Source organism: Oncorhynchus mykiss, chromosome 11 (assembly GCF_013265735.2).
Source record: "Oncorhynchus mykiss isolate Arlee chromosome 11, USDA_OmykA_1.1, whole genome shotgun sequence".
Taxonomy (NCBI): domain Eukaryota; kingdom Metazoa; phylum Chordata; class Actinopteri; order Salmoniformes; family Salmonidae; genus Oncorhynchus; species Oncorhynchus mykiss.
This window is the reverse complement of record NC_048575.1, coordinates 68756259-68781761: the sequence shown is the minus strand read 5'-3', so window position 1 is coordinate 68781761 and position 25503 is coordinate 68756259. Positions and strand designations below refer to the sequence as shown.

The window sequence follows — 25503 nt, the reverse complement described above, 5'->3', positions numbered from 1 at the left end:
CACACACGCAGGCACACACACACGCAGGAACACACACACACACTCTACAAACCGTTTTAGTACCCCAGACCTCAAGAGCCCACATCCTATGCATTAGTGTATACAAAGTACGCTCCTATAGACATTTGAATATCTGGCTGTGTGTGTGTATGTGTGTGTGTATTATTGTGCGTGTGTGTGCGTCTGATGTTGCATCACAGGCACAGACAGGCTCAGACACATTCGTCTAGGTGAGGGATAAGAGGAGGGGGAGACAGAGAGAGGGAGAGAGGGAAGGGGATGGAAAGGTTTATTTTCAATCTTCCCCAGAGCCCATATCTAAAAAAGTGTCTTAGAATGCTGATCTAGAATCAGGTTCCCCCTGTTTATACAATCATATTCATTATGCTTTAAATAAGGCAAAACTGGTCGCAGATTAGCTCTCAGACTAGTCCCTGCAGGCAGGGGTTGACGAAGCCATGCCCACAGTGATCAGTGTGGTGTGGAAGCATAGTGTTGTTGTTGTGTCTCACCTCAAATGGGATCCTCTTGTTCTGTCCCGTCTCACTGAAGGCATGGGCCAGGAGAAACACATCATCCACACCTACACCTAGTGCCAGGAACGGAAGCACCTGAAACACACATGCACACCAGTTAGTCAGTCTGTGTGTGTGATGTGTTACCGAAGTCTGAAATACAGTATGTGCAGGAGGCAGAGTTTGTAACCTTCGCCTGATTGAACGGTAGTGTAGGTAACACATCAAAAGTTTGGGGTCGTTTAGAAATATCATTCTTTTAGAAATATCATTTTTTTGTCCATTAAAATTACATCAAATTGATCAGAAATATGTGTAGACATTGTTAATGTTGTAAATTACTATTGTAGCTAGAAACCGTAGATTTTTTAATGGAATATCTACATAGGCGTACTGAAACTAAAGAAGCAATAAAACTAGCCTTCTTTAGACTAGTTGAGTATCTGGAGCATCGGCATTTGTGGGTTCGATTACAGGCGCAAAATGGCCTTCTGAAACTCGTCGGTATGTTCTTGTTCTAAGAAATTAAGGCTATTCCATTTGAGAAAGTGCCAAGAAACTGAAGATCTCGTACAACGCTGTGTACAGTCGTGGCCAAAAGTTTTGAGAATGACACTAATATTAATTTTCACAAAGTCTGCTGCCTCAGTTTGTATGATGGCAATTTGTATATACTCCAGATTGTTATGAAGAGCTATCAGATGAATTGCAATTAATTGCCAAGTCCCTCTTTGCCATGAAAATTAACGAATCCCCCAAATTAATGTCCACTGCATTTCAGCCCTGCCACAAAAGGACCAGCTGACATCATGTCAGTGATTCTCTAGTTAACACAGGTGTGAGTGTTGATGAGGACAAGGCTGGAGATCACTCTGTCATGCTGATTGAGTTCAAATAACAGACTGGAAGCTTCAAAAGGAGGGTGGTGCATGGAATCATTGTTCTTCCTCTGTCAACCATGGTTACCTGCAAGGAAACACGTGCCGTCATTATTGCTTGCACAAAACGAGCTTCAGAGGCAAGGATATTACTGCCATTAATAGTGCACCTAAATCAACCATTTATCGTATCATCAATAACTTCAAGGAGAGCGGTTCAATTGTTGTGAAGAAGGCTTCAGGGCACCCAAGAAATTCCAGCAAGAGCCAGGACCATCTCCTAAAATTGATTCAGCTGCGGGATCGGGGCACCACCAGTACAGAACTTGCTCAGGAATGGCAGCAGGCAGGTGTGAGTGCATCTGCATGCACAGTGAGGCAAAGACTTTTGGAGGATGGCCTGGTGTCAAGAAGGGCAGCAAAGAAGCCACTTCTCTCCAGGAAAAACATCAGGGACAGACTGATATTCTGCAAAAGATACAGGGATTGGACTGCTGAGGACTGGGGTAAAGTCATTTTCTCTGATGAATCCCCTTTCCGATTGTTTGGGACATCCGGAAAAAAGCTTGTCCGGAGAAGACAAGGTGAGCGCTACCATCAGTCCTGTGTCATGCCAACAGTAAAGCATCCTGAGACCATTCATGTGTGGGGTTGCTTCTCAGCCAAGAGATTGGGCTCACTCACAATTTTGCCTACGAACACAGCCATGAATAAAGAATGGTACCAACACATCCTCTCGAATGCAACTTCTCCCAACCATCCAGGAACAGTTTGGTGACGAACATTGTCTTTTCCAGCATGATGGCACCTTGCCATAAGGCAAAAGTGATAACTAAGTGGCTTGGGGAACAAAACATCGATATTTTGGGTCCATGGCCAGGAAACTCCCCAGACCTTAATCCAATTGAGAACTTGTGGTCAATCCTCAAGAGGCGGGTGGACAAACAAAAACCAACAAATTCTGACAAACTCCAAGCATTGATTATGCAAGAATGGGCTGCCATCAGTCAGGCAGGATGTGGCCCAGAAGTTAATTGACAGCATGCCAGGGCGGATATTGACTTTGCAAATATTGACTCTTTGCATCAACTTCATGTAATTGTCAATAAAGGCCTTTGACACTTATGAAATGCTTGTAATTATACTTCAGTATTCCATAGTAACATCTGACAAAAATATCTAAAGACACTGAAGCAGCAAACTATGTGAAAATTAATATTTGTGTTATTCTCAAAACTTTTGGCCACAACTGTACTACTCCCTTCACAGAACAGCACAAACTGGCTCTAACCAGAATAGAAAGAGGAGTGGGAGGCCCCGGTGTACAACTGAGCAAGAAGAAAAGTACATTAGAGTGTCTAGTTTGAGAAATAGACGCCTCACAAGTCCTCAACTGGCAGCTCCATTAAATAGTACCCACAAAACACCAGTCTCAGCGTCAACAGTGAAGGGGCGACTCCAGGATGCTGGTCTTCTAGGCAGAGTTACAAAGAAAAAGCAATATCTCAGACTGGCCAATAAAAATACAAAAATAAGATGGGCAAAAGAACACAGACACTGGACAGAGGAAGATTGGAAACAAGTGTTATGGACAGACGAATCTAAGTTTGAGGTGTTCGGATCACAAAGAAGAACATTCATGAGACGCAGAAAAAATTTAAAAGATGCTGGAGGAGTGCTTAAGGCCATCTGTCAAGCATGGTGGAGGCAATGTGATGGTCTGGGGTGCTTTGGTGCTGGTAGAGTGGGAGATTTGTACATGTTAAAAGGGATCTTGAAGAAGGAAGGCTATCACCTCATTTTGCAACACCATGCCATACCCTGTGGACAGTGCTTAATTGGAGACAATTTCCTCTTACAACAGGACAATGACCCAGAGCACAGCTCCAAGCTATGCAATAACTATTTAGGGAAGGAGCAGTCAGCTGGTATTCTGTCTATATTGGAGTGGCCAGCAGAGTCACTGGATCTCAACCCTATTGAGCTGTTGTGGGAGCATCTTGACCATTTGGTATGTAAGAAGTGCCCATCAAGCCAATCCAACTTGTGCTTCAGGAAGCATGGGGTGAAACCTCTTCAGATTACCTCAACAAATTGACAACTAGAATGCTAAAGGTCTGCAAGGCTGTAAATATTGCAAATGGAGGATTCTTTGACAAAAGCAAAGTTTTAAGGACACAATAATTATTTATATTAAAAATCATTATAACCTTGTCAACGTCTTGACTATATTTCCAATTCATTTTGCACCTCATTTCATGTATGTTTTCGTGGAAAACAGGGACATTTCTAAGTGACCCCAAAGGTAGTGTATGTCACCTGTGTGTGTGTGTTGTGGGTGTTTGTGTTGTATGTGTTGTATGTTGTGTGGGTGCGTTAGCCTGTGTGTGTGAGCTACCTGTGTGGTGGCAGCGTTGAAAGATATGCCCAGCAGAGAGCAGAGCCCCAGGCCTGCAGCCACAGACAGCGCCACCAAGAGGACACCAGCCAGTCCAACAGCTCCCTGAGACTTAGCACAGTCCCAGCGTAGCATGGTCAGACAGGCATAGGCCAACTACACAGAGAGAGAGAGCATGTTAATGCTCACACACACATGCTTACACACACACTTGCACACACACACACTTGCCACACACACACACACACAGAGGTATAGTTGATTAAGTGTGTTGAGCCCCAGGTGTGTGTTGTCAGTCTCACCATGAGCAGGTAGCCGCTGGCCACTCGTATGATGCTGACATCAGAGAAAGACTTGAGGATGTCTTCCAGAGTGGTGGTGGTAAACGTCAACACCTTCTGAGACGAGTTGGCTGCTACACTCTGTTTTACCACCTGGGGGGGGGGGAGGGAGAGAGAGAGAGAGAGAGAGAGAGAGAGAGAGAGAGAGAGAGAGAGAGAGAGAGAGAGAGAGAGAGAGAGAGAGAGAGAGAATGTCATTGAAGAATCCATAGACTCTAACCACTTCTGGGAAAATTGGAAAACACTAAACAAACAACAACACAAAGAATTATATATCCAAAATGAAGATGTATGGATAAACCACTTCTCCAATCTTTTTGGCTCTATAATAAAGAATAAAGAGCAAAAACATATACATGATCAAATACAAATCTTAGAATCAACTATTAAAGACTACCAGAACCCACTGGATTCTCCAATTACCTTGAATGAGTTACAGGACAAAATAAAAACCCTCCAACCCAAAAAGGCCTGTGGTGTTGGTGGTATCCTTAATGAAATGATCAAATATACAGACAACAAATTCCAATTGGCTATACTGAAACTCATACGACATTATAAATTCCATGTACACAAACCACAAGTGTGCGTTTAAAATTGGCAAAAAACACACACATTTCTTCACACAGGGTCGTGGGGTGAGTCAGGGATGTAGCTTAAGCCCCACCCTCTTCAACATATATATCAACGAATTGGGGCGGGCACTAGAAAGGTCTGCAGCACCCGGCCTCACCCTACTAGAATCCGAAGTCAAATGTCTACTGTTTGCTGATGATCTGGTGCTTCTGTCACCAACCAAGGAGGGCATACAGCAGCACCTAGATCTTCTGCAAAGATTCTGTCAGACCTGGGCCCTGACAGTAAATCTCAGTAAGACCAAAATAATGGTGTTCCAAAAAAGGTCCATTCACCAGGACCACAAATACAAATTCCATCTAGACACTGTTGCCCTAGAGCACACAAAAACTATACATACCTTGGCCTAAACATCAGCGCCACAGGTAACTTCCACAAAGCTGTGAACGATCTGAGAGACAAGGCAAGAAGGGCATTCTATGCCATCAAAAGGAACATAAATTTCAACATACCAATTAGGATATGGCTAAAAATACTTGAATCACTCAAAGAGCCCATTGCCCTTTATGGTTGTGAGGTCTGGGGTCTGCTCACCAACCAAGACTTCACAAAATGGGACAAACACCAAATTGAGACTCTGCATGCAGAATTCTGCAAAAATATCCTCCGTGTACAACGTAGAACACCAAATAATGTATGCAGAGCAGAATTAGGCCGATACCCAATAATTATCAAAATCCAGAAAAGAGCCGTTAAATTCTACAACCACCTAAAAGGAAGCGATTCCCAAACCTTCCATAACAAAGCCATCACATACAGAGAGATGAACCTGGAGAAGAGTCCCCTAAGCAAGCTGGTCCTCGGGCTCTGTTCACAAACACAAACACACCCTACAGAGCCCCAGGACAGCAGCACAATTAGACACAACCAAATCATGAAAAAAAAAATAAAATGACTTGACACATTGGAAAGAATTAACAAAAAAACAGAGCGAACTAGAATGCTATTTGGCCCTAAACAGAGAGTACACAGTGGCAGAATACCTGACCACTGTGACTGACCCAAACTTAAGGAAAGCTTTGACTATGTACAGACTTAATGAGCATAGCCTTGCTATTGAGAAAGGCCGCCGTAGACAGACATGGCTCTCAAGAGAAGACAGGCTATGTGCTCACTGCCCACAAAATGAGTTGGAAACTGAGCTGCACTTCCTAACCTCCTGCCCAATGTATGACCATATTAGAGAGACATATTTCCCTCAGATTGCACAGATCCACGAAGAATTGGAAAATAAAATCCAATTTTGATAAACTCCCATATCTACTGGGTGAAATTCCACAGTGTGCCATCACAGCAGCAAGATTTGTGACCTGTTGCCACAAGAAAAGTGCAACCAGTGAAGAACAAACACCATTGTAAATACAACCCATATTTATGCTTATGTATTTTCCCTTGTGTACTTTAACCATTTGTACATTGTTACAACACTGTATATATATATATATATATATATATATATATATATATATATATATATATATATATATATATATATAATATGACATTTGTAATGTCTTTATTGCTTTGAAACTTCTGTATGTGTAATGTTTACTGTTAATTTTTATTGTTTATTACACTTTTGTATATTATCTATTTCACTTGCGTTGGCAATGTTAACACATGTTTCCCATGCCAATAAAGACCCTTGAATTGAATTGAGAGAGAGAGAGAGAGAGAGAGTTGAGTTTTTATAAAACCTTTATTTTTTACTCAAGTGTTAACATAAATAATGACACACTGCCTTTTCAGAAATGAAAAAACAAAATGTAATTCCTAAACAAAAATAAATACATAACATATACATTCAACTTATTTCAGCAGCAAAAAATAATTTCCCCTCCTCTACAAAACAAAGTGCTCCTTCGTAAGCCCACTTCTCCTCAAATAATAGGAGATCTTTTACAGCTGAAAAGAACTCAAAATCTACTTTTATTCTTGCTTTCACTAAACCTTTAAAAACACATCTTACATCCTGCCCATATCCCGTTTCTATCTTATGTTTCCTACTCAGAAAAATTGACATCTTAGCTTGTCCCAAAATAAAATTTAACATTTGACATTTTCTTTTCTGTTGTTTACTATATTGAAACCCCAAAATAAAAACAGTGTTATTGAAAAACTCCCCTACAGCTTTAAACAAAGATTCCAACATTTCCAATAGCGGTTTTATCCTCTCACACTCCATAAAACAGTGAAAAATGGTTTCTCTTATATTACAAAAAGGACATCCATCTCTAACATCTGAGTTAATAACAGATACAAAAGCATTAACTGCAATGATGCCATGTAAAACCCTCCATTGCATATCACCAGTACCCTTTTGTAACGGTGGTTTGTACAGTGCTCTCCATGCTGGCTTTACCTTGTCATCAATGCCCAATTTTACCCTCCATGGAGTATCTTTTCTATTTTTCAATTTATCTTTATTCAACACCTTGACACACCCCCTATACAATTCCTTCCCATTCACCTCATCCAAACCCACCTCCTCCAACCCTCTCAAATCCAGCAATAACGCCTTTCTTTCTGACTCTGGGATATTTGGTGTAATCCCTAGTTTTGGAAATGAGACGTCTTCATCTTGCACCTTCTTCTTGTGGCTACTAAGCATATCCCATTCTTCCGCTGACAGAGCCTTCCTACAGCTCCCCAGCATTTGTCCGACAATCCTTTCCGACCTCATCCCCAAATGTTCTGCCACCCTTCTTCCATCCATTAAGGCGGGCCCAGCCATGGCCATTAACTGTCTTAAGGTGATGATTTTCCCCTTCACCAGAATCTTGGAGAAATGTGGAACAGCTGCAGTTGTACAGTCCAGTCTCGCCCCATACACCAGAGGTTCCTCCAACAGCCAATGCACTGACTCCGCTGAAGTTCTTCTGGACACCTTCATTATGCTCCACACTCTGAGAAGGCCTCTATAAAACGGAGGTACTCCCTCCCTAGAAATCTGGCTACTATCAACCAGAAATAAAGCCTTCTTTAAACCTAATCCTCCAACCCTCTGTAATATAAGACCTGCCACCCCTCTCCACACCACATTTTCCGGTCCATAAAGCAGCCTTTGAATGAACTGAAACCGGAAAGCAGCAGCCCTACTAGCAAGATGTACAAGACCTTGTCCCCCCTCCTCTTTTGACAAATACAAAACACTTTGTGGAACCCAGTGATATTTATCCCAAAAGAAATCCACAATAATTGCCTGTATCTTAGCCAGAAGGCCAGATGGTGGTTCTAAAACTGACAACCGATGCCACAGTGCAGAGGCAATCACAATGTTAACTATAATAGTGCGCCCTCTATATGACATACGAGATAGTAACCAACGCCATCTCCTCATCCTCCCTTCCACCATTTCAACCACCCCACTCCAATTTTTTTCCATAGTCCCCTCATCTCCTAGATACACTCCAAGATACTTAAAACCTCCCTTACACCATTCTAGCCCCCCTGGCAAAGCCATGATCCCTCCAGACCATTCTCCAATCTGTAAAGCACAACTCTTTCCCCAATTTACCTTTGCAGAGGATATTCCCCTAAAACGATCAACCATTAGACTCAAGCTATCCACCTCCGCTTGATTTTTCACTAACACAACTACATCATCAGCATAGGCTGAAAGACGAATAGGAGGAATATCCTCTGAAAGGCACACCCCTGCAATGCGACTTCTAATGCTATTTAGTAGTGGCTCTATAGCAATAGCATATAACATCCCAGACATAGAACATCCCTGCCTAATACCTCTACACACTTTAAAAGGAGCACTCAAACCACCGTTAACTTTCAATACACTTTCAATGTCACCATATATCACCTTTATCATGGCAATAAAACCAGAGCTGAACCCAAACGCCTCAAACGTGTGCCATAAATATTGATGTTCAACTCGGTCAAATGCCTTTTCCTGATCAATTGAAATTAGACCAGCATCCAACCCAATAGCCCTAGAGACGTCCAAAAAATCACGAATCAGAGAAATGTTATCCCCTATCTGCCTGCCAGGAACACAGTAGGACTGATCCGTATGTATGATTTGCCCCATCACCTCCCTCAGCCTGTTGGACAAAGCCTTTGACAATATCTTATAATCAGTACACAATAAAGCCACCGGCCTCCAGTTCTTCACCTCCCTCGGGTCACCCTTTTTGGGCAGTAGGGTGAGGACAGCCCTTCTGCAGCTTATTGGTAGTAACCCTCCAGTTAAACTATCATTAGCTACTTCTAACCAATCCTCTCCCAACATAGCCCAAAAAGACTTAAAAAAGTCAACGGGAAGCCCATCAATGCCTGGTGCCCTTCCATTTTCCATGCCTTTTAATGCAGTGTATAAATCCTGCTAAGACAATGGTTGCTCAAGCTCAACCTGAGCTTCTGCAGGCACCTTTGGGAGCCCATCAAAGAACTGCTGTGTCACTGTTTTGTCCTCTTTGTACTCACACTTGTAGAGCTCAGCATAGAACTCTACTGCCCTCTTTCTGATTTCACTAGGGCTAGTGAGCTCTTGTCCAACAGCTGATTTGAGACAATGAATAATTTTTCTTTGTCCATTCTTTTTCTCTAAACCAAAGAAAAATTTGGATGAGGCATCCATTTCAGATATGCCCTGAAATTTACTTCTCACCAGTGCCCCCTGTGCTCTGATACCCAGCAGATCTGCCAATGCAGCTTTTCTCCTCTTGAGGGCCTGAGTATGGCCTCGATCTCCTGTGGTCTCAACCAACGTCATGAGTTCCACTATTTCAATCTCTAGGGCTTTCATTGATCTGGTGATATCCTTGGTGACATTCCTCGTGTATTGATTACAAAATTGTTGAATCTGTATTTTCCCTATATCCCACCATTGTTGAAGGGATACAAAACTGGCCTTTTGAGCCCTCCACCTCTCCCAAAAAATACTGAAACATTTCCTGAAGTGAGCATCACTCAATAAAGTTATATTAAAATGCCAATATGCGCTTTTAGGTTTTACATCGTTAATGAACACCACCTCTGTTATTAAACAATGATCAGAAAATCCCACTGGAGTTATCACACTTGATTTACAGACCTGAGATTGATGCTCAAAAACATAAAACCTATCTAACCTGGCCATAGAGATGATGTTCTCTCTCACATGCGCCCAGGTGTACTGCCTTGTTCCTTCATGTTGACTCCGCCAAATATCACACAGTTCATTTGTTACAATAAGGCGTTTTAAAAACGTCCTTGAGGCTATATGAGGTTCTTGGTGATTTCTATCTAAATCGCTAACTGTGCAGTTAAAATCCCCAGCAATAAACAAATAATCTTCTTTGTTACATTTCTCATTTGACATTTGATAATGTCTCTAAAAAACATACCCTCTCAACTGTCACCACTGGGGCATATACATTTATCAGACACATATTGATGTTTTCATACCTTGCTCTAACTTTTAATAACCTCCCCTCAACTACCTCTTCAACCTCATATGACAAAGGCAAAAACCCTTTTGAGAACAAGATAACCACACCCCCACTTTTTGAGTTTTTATGACTACACACCACTGTCCCCCCCCACTCCTGTTGCCACATAACTTCATTTTCCAAATTACTATGCGTTTCTTGTAGAAAAATTATGTCACTTCCCTTTCCCCTCATTAACTCATACACCATGGCTCTTTTTTTAACATCTCTTGCCCCATTTACGTTTAAAGAAGAGATCTTAAAACTGCTCATGGATAAGAAAAAATACAGAGGAAGATACAGCCACCACATCTCTTTACAGAGTTAAAACTGCAACTGAACTCTTTCATTTTCTTTAGAATTTGCATCACTTATTACTCTCGTGACCACTTTCTTGAGTCTAGCAATTTCAGGGCTTTTCAAACCTCCCCCTGTAATTTTTGACATCAGAAACTTTGCTGATTCAATAAACAATTCACGTTCAGGGAAAAAATCAGTTACATTGTAATCCTGCATATATTTCTTCCCTTTTGTCAACTTCAGAAATTGACGTATCTTCTCGATCCCATACCTCCCTTCCACCCCATCTATCTCACTATATTGTTGTGACGCGTCAGATGACTCACTCTCGCTATCCTCCCCAGAAGAAAACCCCATCTCTACAACCTGTTCATCTTCACCTGATTTATCCATCTCTACCTTTCTCTTAGAATTAGACCCTTCACCACCCCTTAAATTCTTCCTTTTACTCCTCGGTATTTTGAAAACATCCGCTTCTTTTTCCGTTATTTCAATCTCCTCTTGACCTCCAATTTCATTTTCCAGCACCACCTCAGCGACGGCAGTCGCAATCTCACCTAGTGTTTCCCCTCCCTCTTTGTTCTGATCTACCACAATTGCCCCCGTATCCACAATGCCTTCCTCTCCTACTTTTCCAACCACATCTGCCCACCTTCTCTCTTCCCCTACACCTGTAGTATTTTCATCCCTTCGCTGTGGTACGTTAGTTGCACCCGCACTAAAGCTACTACCAGGCTCAGCGCGTTCATTCTCGGGACAATTACGCACCAAATGCCCCTCTCTTCCACATCCAAAACATTTCATTGATTCAGTAGATGCATAAAAGACATAATCAAATCCATCAATCTTAAAACTAAACGCTAAATTCAGTTCATCTCCTTCCTTTTTTAAAATCATATGCACTTGTCTCCTATGAGACACGACATGTTTCAACAACGGAGATTTGCATCCAAAAAGAACCTTCTTTATTGTAGATACGATTTGACCATGGCGAGATAACTCTCGCTCTAACACTTCATCTCTAACAAATGGTGGCACGTTAGAAAGCATAACTTTCTTCGCAGGATTCATAAGCGGAAATACCGGCGTCTGTGTCTCCCGCAACACAACACCCCTCTCAACTATCTTATTCACCTTTTCAATTGAATCTAAGAATATCACTACAGCGCTATTCATCCTTGAGGCTGATTTAATGCTATCATACCCAATGATAGCACCCACAGCCAAGCTACATTCTTCCACTGAACACCCAGCCGCAGCAGGAATTTTTACTCCATGCCTCCGACTAAGTTTTTCAAACTCTACATTTCCGCGAGTGGCCATTGCAACCAGCCCCACCCGCTGGTTGTGCCCTCGCGAAAAACCAACCTCAAAGATCCCACCACCCCTATACGTGCTTAGTGATAGTTAAACAATATACCCTTAAAACAACTAAACTAATCAATATATATATATGTACATACCAAAACCCAATAGAGTGAAAAGAAATTCCATTCGTTCTCACAATCACTCCTGCTTGACGACTCACTCCCAGCATGCACTCCGAGAGAGAGAGAGAGAGAGAGAGAGAGAGAAATAAAGAGAGAGATAGAGATAAAGAGAGCGAGAGCAATAAAGATAGAGAAATAAAGAGGGGTGAGAGATAGAGGGAGAGAGAGAGAGAGAAATAAAGAGAGAAAGAGAGAGATAGAGAGAGAGGAGGGAGAGGAGGGAGAGAGATAAAGAGAGGGAGAGAAATAAATAAATAAAGAGAGAAAGAGAGAGATAAAGAGAGAGAGAGAGAGAGGGGGCGAGAGGAGGAGAGAGAGATAGAGAGAGAGAGAGAGAGAGAGAGAGGAGGGGGAGAGAGAGAGAGAGAGAGAGAGAGAGAGAGAGAGAGAGAGAGAGAGAGAGAGAGATAGAGGAGAGAGAGAGAGAGAGAGAGAGCGTCAGCTAAATAACAGGTTGGATGGTGTAAATGATGTAAAAGCTAACAACTCTACAGAGTGAGTAGGAGAGGCTCTAAGATAGTACAGTACTGCAGCTGTGACCTTGATAAACACACACACAGATACAGACATTATAAAACTCAATGCTTCTCTGGACTCTTTCACTGATGTTTACCAGAGCACTATTTCATTGACAAACCCACAAGCATAGAAGCACACACACGCATACGCACACACACATGCAAGCATGCACGGACACACCACACACAGTAGATGTGTGGTCTGTGCCCCTGATGGTTAGAAGAGATTGATAAAAGCACAGTTCTCTCAAACAAATGATCACACCTGTTCCCTCACACTGAACACTGGGCCCCCAAAATGAATGGCTGACACTTGCCACACACACACACACACACACACACAAACACACACACACACACACACACACACACACACACACACACACACACACACACACACACACACACACACACACACACACACACACACACACACACAGGGTCATATCGTATGGAGTAGGGGTTAAGACCTTAAAAAACAAAGACCAGTTGATGTCACACATGAGCCACCAATGGATCTGCAGCTGGGAAAGAGATTGTGCGTGTGTGTGCTCAAAAGATTCAGCGCCAGCCTGATGTTTTCCAGATGTCCTGCTCTCCCCTGCACAGCTCCCAACTCTAACCCACCGCCACACACCACTACTGGGACCACTCTCTACTGGAGGACCAGGCTTACATATGGGGTAAGCCAGGTTGCAAGTTCAGATACGGGGCCTACTGAGGGGCCCAGACTTCAGCTTCAGATAGGGGGCATGGGCTGTACTGGAGGGCCCAGACTTCAGCTTCAGATAGGGGGCATGGGCTGTACTGGAGGGCCCAGACTTCAGCTTCAGATAGGGGACATGGGCTGTACTGGAGGGCCCAGACTTCAGCTTCAGATAGGGGACATGGGATTTACTGGGGGGCCCAGACTTCACATCTGTTAATGCTGGGCTGAAACTAAAATGTGCACCCTACCAGGATGGAGAAAACCATGATGCAAATCAATGCATTGCTAGGGCCTTCTTGAAACTATCACAGCCATAGTGCATTATATCATAAGCTGTTGCTGCTAGTGCTGCCTCCAAACTAGGGCAGAGGGACTGTTTCCTCCTGTCCTCTCCCATCTCCCTCTTAGGCCCACACAGGAGCAACTGGACTGAGGGGGAGGGAAGGCAGAGGGGGAGAGGAAGGGGAGGAGGACGGGAGGATAGGGGCTGGAATGTGCACATTACGTCTGCCATAGATAGGAATGCCCCTCTCTCTCCCTATACAGCATGTTTTTACAGTACACTCTGTATGGCTCCTAGTACAGTTTACTCCACTGTACACTCACACATACAAACACATACAGCATTACCTCTGAGTATTTCCTCTGCCAGGCCTCCAGTATGGCTGCGGCCTTGTCTTGGTTCCAGTTGATATGGGACACGTCCTCATAGCCCTTCAGGTGCTCAAACATCTGCTTAGGGGTCATCAGCTGGAACATGGTCTGTAACGCCTGGGCACTACACACACACGACAGAGAAAACACGTCAGATAAACTGGAGCAGCAGTTCCCAAACTAGGGGTCGTCTGATATGAAAATGGGGTCGAGGGAGAATTTCCTAAATGTGTATATAGATAAACACAACATGGCCAAAAGTATGTGGAAACATTTAATTAGTCGAACATTTAATTCCAAAATCATGGGCATTAATATGGACTTGGTCCCACTTCTGCTGCTATAACAGCCTCCACTCATCTGGGAAGGCTTTCCACTAGATGTTGAAACATTGATGTGGGGACTTGCTTCCATTCAGCCACAAGAGCATTAGTGAGGTTGGGCGATTAGGCCTGGCTCACAGTCGGCGATCCAATTTATCCCAAAGGTATTCAATGGGATTGAGGCCAGTAAACTTCTTCCATACCGATCTCGACAAACTCACTTTGTGCACAGGTTCATTGTAATGCTGAAATAGGAAAGGGCCTTCCCCAAATTGTTGCCACAAAGTTGGAAGCACAGAATCTAGAATGTCATTGTATGCTGTGGCGGTAAGATTTGCCTTCACTGGAACTAAGGGGCTTTCCCCCGAACCATGAAAAACAGCCCCAGACCATTATTCCTCCTCCACCAAACTTTACAGTGTGCACTATACATTGGGGCAGGTAGCGTTCTCCTGGCATCTTCCAAATCTCAGATTCGTCATTCGGACTGGCAGATGGTGAAAGGTGATTCATCACTCCAGAGAATGCATTTCCACTGCTCCAAAGTCCAATGGTGTTAAACTTTACACCACTCCAGCCGATACTTGGCATTGCGCATGGTGATCTTAGGCATGTGTGCGGCTGCTCGGCCATGGAAACCCGTGCCATGAAGCTCCCGACGAACAGTTCTTGTGCTGACGTTGCTTCCAGAGGCAGTTTGAAACTCGGTAGTGAATGTTGCAACCGAGGAAGGACGATTTATACACGCTACGAGCTTCAGCACTTGGCGGTGCCATTCTGTGAGCTTGTGTGGCCTATCACTTCGCGGCTGAGCCGTTGTTGCCCCTAAACTTTTCCACTTCACAATAAGAGCACTTACAGTCAACTGGGGCAGCTTCAGCAGGGCAGAAATGTTACGAACTGACTAGTTGGAAAGGTGGAATCCTATGACGCTGACACGTTGAAAGTCACTGAGCTCTCCAGTAATGACATTCTACTGCCAATGTTTGTCTATGGAGATTGTATGGATGGCTGTGTCCTCGATTTTATACACCTGTCAGCAACGGGTGTGGCTGAAATAATCAAATCCATTAATTTGAAGGGTTGTCCACATACTTTATAGCGCCATTAGATCATGGGAAAAGGCCACTCTTGACAGTTGCACTTGAATAATTCCCATGGTGAATGGCTAGGCCTGCTACGCTATGAAGCCACACATTATTGCAGAGACTTTGATATTACCGGCTGCAATTGGCATTGTGAAAAGAATGTTTGGGGAGGTAGGAGCACAGAAACTCACATCAATGCCTTTGTCAGATAACACCGTGAAACAAAGAATTTATGCTATTGCTAGCAATCAAGAGTAAACTCTGACTGAACGACTCAAACTCCCCAGCTTATGCTCTCCAAATGGACGTTAGCTGTGAGATGCCGAGATGCCCATGCATTAACTTTTTTGTTTGCTATACATGTTGGGGGATGCTATTCTTGAGGACATATTGTTTTGTCTCACGATTCCTGAGCATGAAATGGCACAAGGGGTGTTCAGTGTTCTGCGTGGCCATATTGACGAAAAACAGATTCCATGGGAATGAATATCAGACTTTTGCACAGATGGGGCTCCATCTATGGTGGGATGCTGGGCAGGTCTCTGCACTCTATTCATGAATGAGTTTCCCTCTGCCATATGGACACATTGTATGATACACCGAGAGCAATTGGCAGAAAAAGAGCTGAGCACAGAACTCGGAGATATACTGATTGTTAACTACATCAAATCGCAACAACTGCACACTCGCCTGTACACAAAACTATGTGGCGATATGGGATCAGAGCATGACGATGTTCATTTTCACACCGAGACTGGGTGGTTATTGTGGGGGAGTGTTGGAAAGATTTTTTGCATTGAGAGAGGAACTGTTGTCATTCACAACAGATGTAAAATGACCGACTTGGTTGACTTTCTATGTAATGAAAAGAAAATGTGTCTCACTGCTTATGTAACTGTCATATTTGGGAAACTGAACGAACTGAACACAAGCATGCAGGGGAAATACAAAAACATTCTACAGATGTGTGACAGAATCAGTCCATTCAGAGGAAATTATTATTATCGGAGAGAGAGTCTTTCAAAAGTGAACCATGCCCCGTTTCCTCGGCTGTGCATGTTTCCAACAGAAAAAAAGAATCAGAAAGTGACTGCTCACCTCCAACACTTTGGGACCTACTTCCCAATCCATTTGACTGTTGACATGTCGGTAAGTGAAATCGAACAGCTGATCGAGCTGTCATGTGAACAAATGCTGCAGACAACGCATTCACGGGTCACTACGTAGGAGTTTTGGTTCCTGACTCAAAGGGAAATACCCTGCCGTCTCCCTCTGACCATTAATGCAGTGTTCAAAACAACTGGGAACTGGGAAGTCTCCCGACTTCCATCTTCAACGTGTTCAAGACAACTGGAAACTCGGTAAAAAACGAGCGCCGACTGAGGGAAATCGTTTTGAATATTCATCCAACTCGGAATTCCAACTCAGGAACTCGGACCTCTTTCTAGAGCTCCGACTTTCAGACCTGAAGATCACTGACGTCATGATTTGACCTCATATTTTTCCCATTTGTCATGAAAGCACCCTAAAACGAATGGTTCCATTGCCAGTTAATATCTATGTGAAGCTGGGGTCAGTGCTCTCGATCCAGGTTGGATTTGAAATCAGAGATGAGGCGCACACTGTTGACCACGCCCCCTGACTATGAGATGCTCTGACACGACATGCAGCACACCCATGTCATTAGTGGTGGTGAGATAAGATACATTATGTCAGACTAATTTGCAGTTGACCGTCATAGCCCCAAATAAAAAAGTAAACATTGGCTGTTAACTACAACAAAAAAACTCGAGAGAAGTTCAGACATCAAAATAGGGTCGTGGGCCCAAAAAGTTTGGGAACCGCTGCACTCCACAGTCCACAGAAACATTTCATGATAAAATGTAGCAGTCAGTGAGGGCAGAGGGGGACATGTAGCCTCCCTCTGGGGCAGCAGGTAGCCTAGTGGTTAGAGTGTTGGACTAGTAACCGAAATATCAAATCCCCAAGCAGACAAGGTAAAAATCTGTAGTTCTGCCCCTGAACAAGGCACTTAACCCAATGTTCCTAAGCTGTCATTGAAAATAAGAATTTGTTCTTAACTGACTTGCCTAGTAAAATAAAGATAAAATAAATAAATAAACATATGCTCCTATACAAACCCTGATGGATGTCATTGGTTTAAGATCTATACATCACCAGTTTGCTGGAGTGTCTTTTATTATTATTATTATTATGTTATAGACCCTGGGCTGATATTATTATTATTATGTTACAGAGACCCTGGGCAGATATAATAATTATTATTATTATGTTACAGAGACCCTGGGCTGATATAATAATTATTATTATTATGTTACAGAGACCCTGGGCTGATATAATAATTATTATTATTATGTTACAGAGACCCTGGGCTGATATAATAATTATTATTATTATGTTACAGAGACCCTGGGCTGATATAATTATTATTATTATTATGTTACAGAGATCCTGGGCTGATATTATTATTATTATTTTATTATTATGTTACAGAGACCCTGGACTGACATTATTATTATTATTATGTTACAGAGATCCTGGGCTGATATTATTATTATTATTATTATTATGTTACAGAGACCCTGGACTGACATTATTATTATTATTATGTTACAGAGATCCTGGGCTGATATTATTATTATTATTATTATTATTATTATTATTATTATTATTATGTTACAGAGACCCTGGACTGACATTATTATTATTATGTTACAGAGACCCTGGGCTAATATTATTATTATTATTATTATGTTACAGAGATCCTGGGCTGATATTATTATTATGTTACAGAGACCCTGGGCTGATATTATTATTATGTTACAGAGACCCTGGGCAGATATTCTTATTATTATGTTACAGAGACCCTGGGCAGATATTCTTATTATTATGTTACAGAGATCCTGGGCTGATATTAATATTAGTATTATTATTATTATTATTATTATTATTATTATTATGTTACAGAGACCCTGGGCTGGGTCTATCGATGTCACCGCATGAAGAGGCATAATCAGACTTAACCCCATCGCGACGTCCCCCAAAGGCTAACTTTCTAGCCCTTGCTATCTGCTTGCTTGCTTGCTTGCTTGCTAGCGGCTTTTACCGTCTGCACAGCCAGCCAGTTTTTTTTTGCCTGGATAATACTCGCCAGTCTAGCTTCCCTGTTCCATCCACCGCTGCCCCCTGGACACTGTGATCACTTGGCTACATAGCTGATGCCTGCTGGACTGTCCGTAAATCACGATACTCCATTCTGTTTGTTTATGTTTTATCTGTCGGCCCCAGCCGCACTCAGGCTCTGTGTGTAGTTAATCCGACCCTCTCTGCCTAGTCAACGCCATTTTACCTGCTGTTGTTGTGCTAGCTGATTAGCTGTTGTTGTCTCACCTACTGTTTTAGCTAGCTCTCCCAATCAACACCTGTGATTACTGTATGCCTCGCTGTATGTCTCTCTCAAATGTCAATATGCCTTGTATACTGTTGTTCAGGTTAGTTATCATTGTTTTAGTTTACAATGGAGCCCCTAGTTCCACTCTTCATACCCCTGATACCTCCTTTGTCCCACCTCCCACACATGCGGTGACCTCACCCATTACTACCAGCATGTCCAGAGATACAACCTCTCTTATCATCACCCAGTGCCTGGGCTTACCTCCGCTGTACCCGCACCCCACCATACCCCTGCCTGCGCATTATGCCCTGAATATATTCTACCATGCCCAGAAATCTGCTCCTTTTATTCTTTGTCCCCAACGCTCTAGGCGACCAGTTTTGATAGCCTTTAGCCGCACCCTCATACTACTCCTTCTCTGTTCCGCGGGTGATGTGGAGGTAAACCCAGGCCCTGCATGTCCCCAGGCACCCTCATTTGTTGACTTCTGTGACCGAAAAAGCCTTGGTTTCATGCATGTCAACATCAGAAGCCTCCTCCCTAAGTTGTTTTACTCACTGCTTTAGCATACTCTGCTAACCCTGATGTCCTTGCCGTGTCTGAATCCTGGCTCAGGAAGGCCACCAAAAATTTGGAGATTTCCATACCCAACTATAACATTTTCCGTCAAGGTAAAACTGCCAAAGGGGGAGGAGTTGCAGTCTACTGCAGAGATAGCCTGCAAAGTTATGTCATACTTTCCAGGTCCATACCCAAACAGTTCGAACTACTAATTTTAAAAATTACTCTCTCCAGAAATAAGTCTCTCACTGCTGCCGCCTGCTACCGACCCCCCTCAGCTCCCAGCTGTGCCCTGGACACCATTTGTGAATTGATCGCCCCCCATCTAGCTTCAGAGTTTGTTCTGTTAGGTGACCTAAACTGGGATATGCTTAACAGTCCTACAATCTAAGGTAGATGCCCTCAATCTCACACAAATCATCAAGGAACCCACCAGGTACAACCCTAAATCTGTAAACAAGGGCACCATCATACACGTCATCCTGACCAACTGGCCCTCCAAATACACCTCTGCTGTCTTCAACCAGGATCTCAGCGATCACTGCCTCATTGCCTGTATTCGCTACGGATCCGCAGTCAAACGACCACCCCTCATCACTGTCAAACGCTCCCTAAAACACTTCTGTGAGAAGGCCTTCCTAATCGACCTGGCCCAGGTATCCTGGAAGGATATTGACCTCATCCCGTCAGTTGAGGATGCCTGGTCATTCTTTAAAAGTAACTTCCTCACCATTTTAGATAAGCATGCTCCGTTCAAAAAATGCAGAACTAAGAACAGATATAGCCCTTGGTTCACTCCAGACCTGACTGCCCTCGACCAGCACAAAAACATCCTGTGGCGGACTGCAATAGCATCGAATAGTCCCCGCGATATGCAACTGTTCAGGGAAGTCAGGAACCAATACACGCAGTCAGTCAGGAAAGCAAAGGCCAGCTTCTTCAGGCAGAAACTTGCATACTGTAACTCCAAAAAGTTCTGGGACACTGTGAAGTCCATGGAGAACAAGAGCACCTCCTCCCAGCTGCCCACTGCACTGAGGCTAGGTAACACGGTCACCACCGATAAATCCATGATTATCGAAAACTTCAACAAGCATTTCTCAACGGCTGGTCATGCCTTCCTCCTGGCTACTCCAACCTCGGCCAACAGCTCCGCCCCCCCCGCAACTACTGGCCCAAGCCTCTCCAGGTTCTCCTTTACCAAAATCAAGATAGAAGATGTTCTGAAAGAGCTGCAAAACCTGGACCCGTACAAATCAGCTGGGCTTGACAATCTGGACCCTCTATTTCTGAAACTATCCGCCGCCATTGTCGCAACCCCTATTACCAGCCTGTTCAACCTCTCTTTCATATCTTCTGAGATCCCCAAGGATTGGAAAGCTGCAGCAGTCATCCCCCTCTTCAAAGGGGGAGACACCCTGGACCCAAACTGTTACAGACCTATATCCATCCTGCCCTGCCTATCTAAGCTCTTCGAAAGCTACTTTGCAGACAGAGTTCAGTGTGTCAAATCGGAGGGCATGCTGTCCGGTCCTCTGGCAGTCTCTATGGGGGTGCCACAGGGTTCAATTCTCGGGCGACTCTTTTCTCTGTATATATCAATGATGTTGCTCTTGCTGCGGGCGATTCCCTGATTTACCTCTACGCAGACGACACCATTCTGTATACTTCCGGCCCGTCCTTGGACACTGTGCTATCTAACCTCCAAACGAGCTTCAATGCCATACAACACTCCTTCCGTGGCCTCCAACTGCTCTTAAACGCTAGTAAAACCAAATGCATGCTTTTCAACCGTTCGCTGCCTGCACCCGCACGCCCAACTAGCATCACCACCCTGGACGGTTCCGACCTAGAATATGTGGACATCTATAAGTACCCATTTGTCTGGCTAGACTGTAAACTCTCCTTCCAGACTCATATCAAACATCTCCTATCTAAAATCAAATCTAGAGTCGGCTTTGTATTCCGCAACAAAGCCTCCTTCACTCACGCAGCCAAACTTACCCTAGTAAAACTGACTATCCTACCGATCCTCGACTTCGGCGATGTCATCTACAAAATCCGTTTTGTTACTAAAGCACCTTATACCACCCACCACTGCGACCTTTATGCTCTAGTCGGCTGGCCCTCGCTACATATTCGTCGCCAGACCCACTGGCTCCAGGTCATCTACAAGCCCATGCTAGGTAAAGCTCCGCCTTATCTCAGTTCACTGGTCACGATGGCAACACCCACCCGTAGCACGCGCTCCAGCAGGTGTATCTCACTGATCATCCCTAAAGCCAAAACCTCATTTGGCCGCCTTTCGTTCCAGTTCTCTGCTGCCTGTGACTGGAACGAATTGCAAAAATCGATGAAGTTGGAGACTTTTATCTCCCTCACCAACTTCAAACATTTGCTATCTGAGCAGCTAACCGATCGCTGCAGCTGTACATAGTCTATCGGTAAATAGCCCACCCAATTTTACCTACCTCATCCCCATACTGTTTATATTTATTTACTTTTCTGCTCTTATGCACACCAATATCTCTACCTGTCCATGACCATCTGATAATTTATCACTCCAGTGTTAATCTGCAAAATTGTAATTATTCGCCTACCTCCTCATGCCTTTTGCACACAATGTATATAGACTCTCTTTTTTTCTACTGTGTTATTGACCTGTTAATTGTTTACTCCATGTGTAACCCTGTGTTGTCTGTTCACACTGCTATGCTTTATCTTGGCCAGGTCGCAGTTGCAAATGAGAACTTGTTCTCAACTAGCCTACCTGGTTAAATAAAGGTGAAAAAATAAAAATAAATAAAACAATTATTATTATTATTATTATTATGTTACAGAGATCCTGGGCTGATATTATTATTATTACTATTATTATGTTACAGAGATCCTGGGCTGATACTATTATTATTATTATTATGTGACAGAGACCCTGGGCTGATATTATTATTATTATTGTTATTATTATGTTACAGAGATCCTGGGCAGATATTATTATTATGTTACAGAGATCCTGGGATGATATTATTATGTTACAGAGATCCTGGGCAGATATTATTATTATTATTATGTTACAGAGATCCTGGACTGACATTAGCCTTAATCTTTGTGGGTAATAAAAGTGGCAGCAGCTAGTAAAGGTGAAGTAGGCAGTATGCATCGTGGGTAGTGCCACTCTGGGCAGTTACAGAGACGCAATTCCAGGCAGCTAAAAGCGCTGTAAGCAGCAGCAAAAATGCCATGCCTGCCATGCCCGCGGCCCACCTAAAAATCCCCTTGGGCAGCTAAATAACACACACAAACACACACGCTCACTCAGACTCACACACACACGAATGCACATCAACACACCCACATCTCTAATGGTCAGTCACTGCCAACCAAGCAAAAATACATCCACAAAAACAAAGAAATACACACTGTGTGTGTGTGTGTGTGTGTGTGTGTGTGTGTGTGTGTGTGTGTGTGTGTGTGTGTGTGTGTGTGTGTGTGTGTGTGTGTGCGTGTGTGCTTGTGTATTTGTGCGTGTATATGTGTGAGTCTGAGTGAGTTTGTGTGAGTGTGCATGTGTGTGTGTGTGTATATGTGTGTTTAGAGTTAAAGATAACTATTGCCTGCCTTCTTTAAACTGCACTTTAATTAGAAAATCTCCAGGGCATTTGTTAAATCACAAACAAATCTCTATAGATCAGTTCTCTCCAAACCATGCCAGGCAGAAAGTGCTTACTGTGCATTCTGGCCTACACTAATCATTTGTCCCAAATAGCATTCTATTCCCAATGTAGTGAACAACTTTCACCAGAAACAATATAGGGAATGGGGTGCCATTTTGGATGCACACTTAATGTTACTTGGAGTGTACTTTGTTAATGCATACATGTACAGTATGTAGCCTGGCCAACTGAGTGTTAGTGTGTGTTTTAAGCGGTAGGCTGTGTGTGTGTGTGTGTGTGTGTGTGTGTGTGTTGATGTGTGTGTGTGTGAGTGTGAGTGTGAGTGTGTGTGTGTGTGTGTGTGTGTGTGTGTGTGTGTGTGTGTGTGTGTGTGTGTGTGTGTGTGTGTGTGTTAGAGTGTGCAGTGCTGTAAATCTTGCAGTCATTACCAGATTCCATTGAAATCTAAGAGCTCCAGCTGTTCCTGCTCAACTCTGGCTGTGCTGCCTGGACACTAGATCCTCTGTATATACACACACACACACACACACACACACACACACACACACACACACACACACACACACTCTCCCTCTCGCTCCTCTCTTTTTCCCCTCTCTTTCACTCGCTCTCTCTCTCTTCTTTCTTTCTCTCTCAATTCAATTCAATTTAAGGGCTTTATCGGTATGGGAAATTATTATATTGCCAAAGCAAGTGAAATAGAAAATTAACAAAAGTTAAATAAACAAAATGAAATGTACAGTAAACATTACTCACGAAAGTTCCAAAAGAATAAAGACATTTAAAATGTCATATTATGCCCCAAAACAGTGTTGTAATGATGTGCAAATAGTTAAAGTACAGTCGTGGCCAAAAGTTTTGAGAATGACACAAATATGAATTTTCACAAAGTCTGCTGCCTCAGTTTGTATGATGGCAATTTGCATAACCTCCAGAATGTTATGACGAGTGATCAGATGAATTGCAATTAATTGCAAAGTCCCTCTTTGCCATGCAAATTAACTGAATACCCAAAAAACATTTCCACTGCATTTCAGCCCTGCCACAAAATGACGCGCTGACATCATGTCAGTGATTCTCTCGCTAACACAGGTGTGAGTGTTGACGAGGACAAGGCTGGAGATCGTTCTGTCATGCTGATTGAGTTCGAATAACAGACTGGAAGCTTCAAAAGGAGGGTGGTGCATGTTGTGCATTGTTCTTCCCTTGTCAACCATGGTTACCTGCAAGGAAACAGGAAACATGTGCCGTCATCATTGCTTTGCACAAAAAGGGCTTCACAGGCAAGCATATTGCTGCCAGTAAGATTGCACCTAAATCAACCATTTATCGGATCATCAAGAACTTCAAGGAGAGCGGTTCAATTGTTGTGAAGAAGGCTTCAAAGTGCCCAAGAACGTCTAGCAAGCGCCAGAACCATCTCCTATAGTTGATTTAGCTGTGGGATCGGGGCACCACCAGTACAAAGCTTGCTCAGGAATGGCAGCAGGCAGGTGTGAGTGCATCTGCATGCACAGTGAGGCGAAGACTTTTGGAGGATGGCCTTGTGTCAAGAAGGGCAGCAAAGAAGCCACTTCTCTCCGGGTAAAACATCAGGGACAGACTGATATTCTGCAAAAGGTATAGGGATTGGACTGCTAAGGACTGGGGTAAAGTCATTTTCTCTGATGAATCCCATTTCCGATTGTTTGGGACATCCGGAAAAAAGCTTGTCCGGAGAAGACATGGTGAGCGCTACCATCAGTCCTGTGTCATGCAGGTGTGAGTGCAAGAATGGGCTGCCATCAGTGGCCCAGAAATTAATTGACAGCATGCCAGGGTGGATTGCAGAAGTCTTGAAAAAGAAGGGTCACACTGCAAATATTGACTCTTTGCATCAACTTCATGTAATTGTCTATAAAAGCCTATGACACTTATGAAATGCTTGTAATTATACTTCAGTCTTTCATAGTAACATCTGACAATAATATCTAAAGACACTGAAGCAGCAAACTTTGTGGAAATTAATATTTGTGTCATTCTCAAAACTTTTGGCCACAACTGTAAAAAGGGAAAATAAATTAACATAAATATAGGTTGTATTTACAATGGTGTTTGTTCTTCACTGGTTGCCCTTTTCTTGTGGCAACAGGGTCACAACTGTTGCTGTTGTGATGGCACACTGTGGAACATCACCCAATAGATATGGTAGTTTATCAAAATTGGATTTGTTTTCAAATTCTTTGTGGGTCTGTGTAATCTGAGGGAAATAAGTGTCTCTAATATGGTCATGCATTGGGCAGGAGGTTAGGAAGTGCTGCTCAGTTTCCTCCTCATTTTGTGGGCAGTGTGCACATAGCCTGCCTTCTCTTGAGAGCCAGGTCTGCTTACTGTGGCCTTTCTCAATAGCAAGGCTATGCTCACTGAGTCTGTACATAGTCAAAGATTTCCTTAATTTTGGGTCACAGTGGTCAGGTAGTCTGCCACTGTGTACTCTCTGTTTAGGGCCAAATAGCATTCTAGTTTGCTCTGTTTTTTTTGTCAATTCTTTCCAACTTGTCAAGTAACTATATTTTTGTTTTCTCATGATTTGGTTGG

General features: G+C 43.2%; 1 protein-coding gene across 2 annotated transcripts in view; it reads right to left on the bottom strand.

Annotated features, from left to right (window-relative positions):
* The window catches only part of LOC110535101 (protein patched homolog 1), a 160113-nt gene that overhangs the window by 65572 nt on the left and 69038 nt on the right, over positions 1–25503 (bottom strand). For both annotated transcript variants that reach the window (XM_036936202.1, XM_036936201.1), the window contains 4 exons: positions 13842–13989; positions 4094–4225; positions 3792–3947; positions 513–611 (listed from right to left, as the gene is read on the bottom strand). In XM_036936202.1, coding sequence (XP_036792097.1) covers positions 513–611; positions 3792–3947; positions 4094–4225; positions 13842–13989 — 535 coding nt within the window. The remainder of the gene's footprint in view (positions 1–512; positions 612–3791; positions 3948–4093; positions 4226–13841; positions 13990–25503) is intronic.